This window comes from Macaca fascicularis, chromosome 6, assembly GCF_037993035.2.
Source record: "Macaca fascicularis isolate 582-1 chromosome 6, T2T-MFA8v1.1".
NCBI lineage: Eukaryota > Metazoa > Chordata > Mammalia > Primates > Cercopithecidae > Macaca > Macaca fascicularis.
In genome coordinates this window covers 147,782,560-147,790,002 of record NC_088380.1, presented here as the reverse complement: position 1 = coordinate 147,790,002, position 7,443 = coordinate 147,782,560, and the positions used below count along the sequence as shown (strand labels likewise).

At 41.5% G+C, this 7,443-nt stretch overlaps 1 protein-coding gene across 1 annotated transcript; it reads left to right on the top strand.

Moving 5' to 3' along the window:
- Positions 1 to 2,655: 2,655 nt before the first annotated feature.
- TAF7 (TATA-box binding protein associated factor 7) lies at positions 2,656 to 4,942 on the top strand. The gene has a single exon (XM_045394341.3). It carries the CDS (start codon positions 3,387 to 3,389, stop codon positions 4,434 to 4,436), a length of 1,050 nt encoding a protein of 349 aa, XP_045250276.1. The 5' UTR covers positions 2,656 to 3,386; the 3' UTR covers positions 4,437 to 4,942.
- Positions 4,943 to 7,443: the final 2,501 nt, after the last annotated feature.

Here is a 7,443-nt window from a genome sequence, read left to right as displayed (position 1 = left end):
TTCTGAATGTCTAATGGAATTAAAAAAAAAAAAACTGGGGATTTATCAGTAGACATTAAGATAATGTGATGTGGCAGAGGCCTTAGGCCTTAGTGATAGGCAGAGGTCTGCCACATCACATTATCTTTTTTTTTTTTTTTTTTTGAGATGGAGTTTTGCTCCAGTGTTGCCCAGGCTGGGGTGCAATGGCACAATCTTGGCTCACTGCAACCTTTGCTTCCCAGGTTCAAGCAATTCTCCTGCCTCAGTCTCCCGAGTAGCTGGGATTACAGGTGCCTGCTGCCAAGCCTGGCTAATTTTTAAAAATATTTTTAGTAGAGATGGGGTTTCACCATGTTGGAGAGGCTGGTCTTGAATTCCTGACCTCAGGCAATCCACCTGCCTTGGCCTCCCAAAGTGCTGGGATTACAGGCATGAGCCACTGCACCCAGCAGATTATCTTAATGTTTACTGATAAACCCAATTTTAAAAAATATTTAGGGTCAATATAATTTCCTCTCCTAAAAACAGCATATAGAAAATGTGTTAAACTCAAAAGCAGAAAATATAGTTTAGGACTGAAGGAGTTAGATACATTAAGAAAACCTTAGTTAATCCTTTTAACTATGTCTGGCAATATTCCATGTAAAAAAAGGTTTAGAAACTAAAATATATAGTAATTTTGGAAAATGAAAAATTGGATACAATTTATTTCAAGTTAACTTCTATGATAAGAATATTTGAGCATCATAAAACTCATAGGGAAGATGCTGAGTAATATTTGGATTATTTTCAAGTATAATTACTTCACATTTTATATGGCTAAATAAAACATGGCCAGGTGAGGTGGCTCATGCCTGTACTAGAAAAAGCTTTATCTTTGAAAAAGAGGTATAGGTAAGTCAGCTAACATTCTTCAACACATTATAAGCAAAGAGAAATAATTTACAGTTATCTGGAAGGGCATACTTTCTCTTTTAAAATTAACATTAAGAACCAAACTAACCTCAGGTCATTTTAATTTCCTCCCACGACAGTATCTCATTCTAGCTAAACCACATTCACACACACTATTAGCAAACCTCCCCACCTCATAACAATTAGCATTGTCCCTGACTAGAGAGGAAATGTATGTAAAGTGGCTCTATCTCATTTTAAAGTGACAAAGAATGTATTTTCTCTCACAAATCACTACAGCATTTAAGACTATGATCTTTCTAGATAGATCAATTTTTTCATTCAATTAGCAAATATTTTTTGTGTATCTCCCATGTTCTGGTACTAGGCACTGGGACACAATGACCAGGATAGAAAAAGATCACTATCATGGAGCTTTCAATCATACAGGAATAAAGTGAATTTTGGAAATGTTAATTACATCTTAAGAGAATTCTCTTAAATTTAGGGGCAATTGGTAATATTTTAGAGGATAGAAATTAAATGTTAATGGCCTTGATGCTCTACCAGATATTTTAAAAATAAATGGAAATAAATAGAAATAAGTACCAACTGTTACCCAGTTATGTCAAAATACTAAAAATATGTGTTGATGAATACCTGACCCTCCAAAGAAAAGACAAGCACAAAACAGCAAAATAGTAGAGGTGGAGTTAAAAAAAAAGTCAAAGTATTTAAAATTACTTGTACATGAGAAGCAGGAAACAATACTTCAATTATGTCTACTTTAACCAGATGCTCAGTCTATCAGACAATTCTGTCCAAAATGAACCTGTGCTTGCAGAAGAACACTTCCTTCTCTGCTTACATTTACATCTAAATCAAGCATATAAAAAGGAATCACCCTTGTTTCCTCAGGAGTATTACAGAACAGAAGGAAACCCAGAGGCACAATTCCCCTACAGGGAATTATATTAAACAAAATATAGACTTTGGGCCAGGCACGGTGGCTCACACCTATAATCCCAGTACTTTGGGAGGCCAAGACAGGCAAATCACCTCAGGTCAGGAGTTGGAGACCAGCCTGGCCAACATGGTGAAACCCCTTCTCTACTAAAAATACCAAACTTAGCTGGGGTAGTGGAAGGTGCCTGTAATCCCAGCTACTCAAGAGGCTGAGGCAGGAGAATCGCTTGAACCCTGGAGGTGCAGATTGCAGTGAGCCAATATTGTGCCACTACACTCAAGCCTGGGTGACAGCCTAGACTCCATTTCCAAAACAAACAAACAAACAAACAAAGAGAGGTTTAGAATTATATAGTGAGCTCCATGTCCTCCTCACTCCACTGATTTGGGTTCTTTAAAATCCATTGTATAGTAGCTACACATTCTTGTATTGGCACCAGATTGGCTAGACCCTAGGAAGCATCCGAGATGTTTCCAGAAGCAAAGACGCTTACTGCCAGGCGTCCCCCATCTCCCGGAATCACCCGGAAGTCTAGAAGCCATCCGGCCCCACAGCGATCCCTTAAAAGTGCTGGCTTAGCGGGGGACGAATCCGTGTCTTTCTTGTAACTTCCAAGCGCTAAATAGTTTGAAACCAACAGCTCTTCGAAAACACTATCATTTTCATCCTAGAAAAGCAAGTTCTCGCGAAAAGACGAGTTTCACGCTGGGCAGCGTAATTGCGCTATTGCGCCTGCGCGCGCCGGGGCTCCGCCCTTCCGGCCGGAGGGGCTGTCACTCACATCCACCTCCCGCCCCGCGTCGTGACGTAGCACTTCCGTTTTCTCTGGGCAAGCGGTCGAACGGAGGGCCGGCGAGGTGCCGGGTCTGGTTCTCCGAGCTGCGCCTCTCGGCAAGATTTCGCGTTGCCCATCCTGGGCTTTCATCAGTAATCGATAGTGGATCACTCTGCCAAGCGGCAGGAAGAATTAAGGAAACGACAAGGAGACGCTTGGCTGCCTCCCGCTTTGCTCCTTGCGGCCTCCTCTTCCCTTCGCTCCGGCCCGGTGAAACTGAACTTATAATCGTCACTGGATTGTAAGTACCCGAGGCGAAGAGAGCTCACTGAGCCCTGATGTTTTGAGTGTCTGTTCCGGGAGAGTTTGTAAATTGAGAGTATCTCTGCTGGCCTTTCTGGGCCGAAAACCGTTCCGCGGGAGCCGCCATTTGCTTTCCTGCTTCCTAGCTAGGTAGCTGTCTCCGCGTTGTCGGGCAGCGGCACCTAGAGGTTGGGACTTGGCATTGCATCTGATTTAATGAACTTAAGTCTGTGAATAAGCCTTTGTGTTAACGACTGGTATTTGGTCACAGCATATTTAGAGAAAAGACTTGGAGCTTAAATAAAAACGAAGGCAAAATAGACGCTAAGCTGCTGATCTACAGAGAACTTCTTGTAATTAAAATATTTCAATTCATAGCGAACTGGTGTTTTAAATTATTGCAGTAGCTGGAACTTTTTACGGTAACCATCATTTATTGGAGAAGTGAGTCACAAAGAAATAAAAATGAGTAAAAGCAAAGATGATGCTCCTCACGAACTGGAGAGCCAGTTTATCTTACGTCTGCCTCCAGAATATGCCTCTACTGTGAGAAGAGCAGTACAGTCTGGTCATGTCAACCTCAAGGACAGACTGACAATTGAGTTACATCCTGATGGGCGTCATGGAATCGTCAGAGTGGACCGTGTTCCATTGGCCTCAAAATTGGTAGACCTGCCCTGTGTTATGGAAAGCTTGAAAACCATTGATAAGAAAACCTTTTACAAGACAGCTGATATCTGTCAGATGCTTGTATCCACAGTTGATGGTGATCTCTATCCACCTGTGGAGGAGCCAGTTGCTAGCACTGATCCTAAAGCAAGCAAGAAAAAGGATAAGGACAAAGAGAAAAAGTTTATCTGGAACCACGGAATTACTCTGCCTCTGAAGAATGTCAGGAAGAGAAGGTTCCGGAAGACAGCAAAGAAGAAATATATTGAATCTCCAGATGTGGAAAAAGAAGTGAAACGATTGCTGAGTACAGATGCTGAAGCTGTTAGTACTCGGTGGGAAATAATTGCTGAAGATGAAACAAAGGAGGCAGAAAATCAAGGCCTGGATATCTCTTCTCCAGGAATGTCTGGTCACAGGCAGGGCCATGACTCATTAGAACATGATGAGCTTCGGGAGATATTCAATGACCTCAGCAGCAGCAGTGAGGATGAAGATGAGACCCAGCATCAAGATGAAGAAGATATAAACATCATTGACACTGAGGAAGATCTGGAGAGACAACTACAGGACAAGCTAAATGAATCAGATGAACAGCACCAGGAAAATGAGGGAACCAATCAGCTGGTTATGGGAATTCAGAAGCAGATTGACAACATGAAAGGCAAGCTCCAAGAGACCCAGGACAGGGCAAAACGACAAGAGGATCTCATCATGAAAGTGGAAAATCTGGCTCTCAAGAACAGATTTCAGGCTGTACTGGATGAGCTCAAACAAAAGGAAGACCGAGAAAAGGAGCAACTCAGCTCTTTGCAAGAAGAGCTAGAATCACTCCTAGAGAAGTAAAAAGAACTGATTCTTAATTTCAGTGTTCAGACTGATCAGCATTAGAAAATTCTTGGCTTTATTACTTGTACTGGATATTAACACCTTGCACTTCCTAGTCCCTCTAATGCTGTGTGTTCTGTTAAGTTCTTTCATTTGTTTATAGTTTTGTTTTTCAGCAAATTTACATTGTTTTGCTAGGTGTTCATCCTATAAGAAGCAGGATTGTATAGGCAGAAAAATGATAGTAGGAAAGTTGCAGGATTAGTGGAATGTATGGTTCAACCTTAATTATAGCTCCACTGCAGGACTTTGCTGTTTCTCCATTTTCTAGAAGCTGCTGTTGCTGCCTTATGATGACATGAGATCAATAAGAAGAACCTAGTCTAGAGACAGTGATGCTAGTTTGCATATGTTTTCCCATGCAATAGCTGTTTTCCCAGTTACTCAAAGCAGTTTCCCATATGTAGAGATGCAAATTTTATTAAGTTGTTTACAATACAATAAATAAAAGCATCTGTTTTTCACTTTGTAGTGTATCTTGTTCTTTCATGGTTGGTGGGAGTCAGGTCCCTTTTGAGGTGGTTTTGTGGTGGAGTTTAGTGACTAAGAAATTTGATCCAGTTCTGCAGGTAGAGGCAGTTTGGTTTATGAAAAAAAGCAACACAGCAGGGGTAAAGAAATTGGGAATTGTCATGTTTGCATCATATTAAGATTCCAGTTCTATCTGATCTACTTGAAAGCTGGGAAACATTAGATACAGAGCTTTCTTAAACTACCCTAATTTTTGTAGATGAAGGCCTTCGTGCCTTTTTTAAAAAGCTTACTAAATCTACCTGCACAAAATGTTGGAAACAAAGCAGTGGTTATCAAGTGCAGTCCAATGAATCATTCCATTGGTTTGGATTAAGATTTTATTTCTATTTTTCTTCAGTTGAGTTCTTATAATTAATAATCTGAGAACTGAGGTCATTTATCAATGTCATTTCATCAAAATTGCTCATAAAGTAAGTCGGTACCAAATTTCTCATGCTTTAAAGATAATCTAATGCCTCACAACATGAGCTATTTTTGAAAAATCAGTTACTGATAAAAGAGGTAGAGTTGTATGCAATTTGTTTCTGACAGGTTGGTTTATGAGAAGCTTGGGTTTGAAAATAAAGTCCTTTTTTTTTTTTTTTTTTTTTTTTGAGATGGAGTCTAGCTCTGTCGCCCAGGCTGGAGTGCAGTGGCACGATCTCAGCTCACTGCAAGCTCCGCTTCCTGGGTTCACACCATTCTCCTGCCTCAGCCTCCCGAGTAGGGACTACAGGTGCCCACCACCACGCCCAGCTAATTTTTTTTGTATTTTTAGTAGAGACGGGGTTTCACTGTGTTAGCCAGGATGATCTCACTCTCCTGAACTCATGATCCACCTGCCTCGGCCTCTCAAAGTGCTGGGATTACAGGCGTGAGCCACCGCACCCGGCCTTTTTTTTTTTTTTTTTTTTTTTAAGGACAAAGTTTTGCTCTTGTTGCCCAGGCTAGAGTGCAATGGTGTGATCTTGGCTCACTGCAACCTCTGCCTCCTGGGTTCAAGCCATTTTCCTGCCTCAGCCTCTTGAGTAGCTGGAATTACAGGCATGCGCCACCACACCTGGCTAGTTTTATATTTTCAGTAGACCCAGGGTTTCACCATGTTGGTCAGGCTGGTCTTGAACTCATGACCTCAGGTGATCCGCCCGCTTTGGCCTCCCGAATTGGTGGGATTACAGGCCTGAGCCACCACACCCAGCCTAAAATCCCTTTTACTTGTATCCGACAGGAAACTATATTAAAATGTTTTTTTAAAAAAATTAGTTACCTAGTCCTCAGGTCTACAATTATATATGCTGACATTTGCAGGCTTCAGAAGGCTAGTTTATCTTTTTTTTTTTTTTGAGATAGAGTCTCGGTCTGTTGCCCAGGCTGGAGTGCAGTGGTGCAATCTTGGCTCACTGCAAGCTCCGCCTCCTGGGTTCACACCACTCTCCTGCCTGAGCCTCCTGAGTAGCTGGGACTACAGGCGTCCACCACTATGCCCAGCTAATTTTTTGTGTTTTTTAGTAGAGACGGGGTTTTCACTACGTTAGCCAGGATGGTCTTGATCTCCTGACCTCGTGATCTGCCCGCCTCGGCCTCCCAGAGTGGTGGGATTACAGGCATGAGCCACCGCGCCTGGTCAGCTAATTTATCTTTTAACTGAAAACGTTTTTATAAGTTTGTTGTTTTTTTTTTTTTTTAGATGGATTCTTGCTGTGGAGTACAATGGTATTATCTTGACTCACTGCAACCTCTGCCTCCCAGGTTCAAGCGATTCTCCTGCCTCAGCCTCCCGAGTAGCTGGGACTACAGGCATGCGCTACCACGCCCAGCTAATTTTTGTATTTTTAGTAGAAATGGGGTTTCACCATGTTGGCCAGGATGGCCTTGATCTCTTGACCTTGTGATCCACCCGCCTCAGCCTCTGAAAGTGCTGGGATTACAGGCATGAGCCACCGTGCCTGGCCGTGACTAAGATTTTAACACAGAATATGTAAGCTTAAGCAAGATTTCCCTCAATATCTAGGTTTTGTATTGTCTTGAGGTTTCCGAATAATATATATTAAACAACAACAACAAAAAAACAGTTTAGGATGCTAGGTGACAAAATTTCCTGTTTTGGTAATCTAGGTATTTTGCTACACTTAAAAGATTGACACCTGAAAAGCTCCCACCATATCTGGCTTTACACTGGATCATTTATCAAGTAGTTTATTCTTACCAAGATCTCACCAATATTGGCAGTTCCATCAATAACAGAAAGGAAAGATTCTGGATACAATAACAAAATAGTATATTGATCTCACTATTCCTGTTTCAGTTATGAGTTCTAAATGGATTCTAAAATCCACATTTCCAACTTTGATTCTTCTGTGCTTCAGATTTAGTTTAGCCAGATGTGTACTAGAAAAATACTTGAAAGTATCTCAGGAAACTCAAGTCTAAATATTCAAAATGGCTGGGTGCA

Bases quoted from the DNA above. Each gene is read 5' to 3' on its own strand.
- TAF7 (XM_045394341.3), top strand. From the start codon at position 3,387: ATGAGTAAAAGCAAAGATGATGCTCCTCACGAACTGGAGAGCCAGTTT.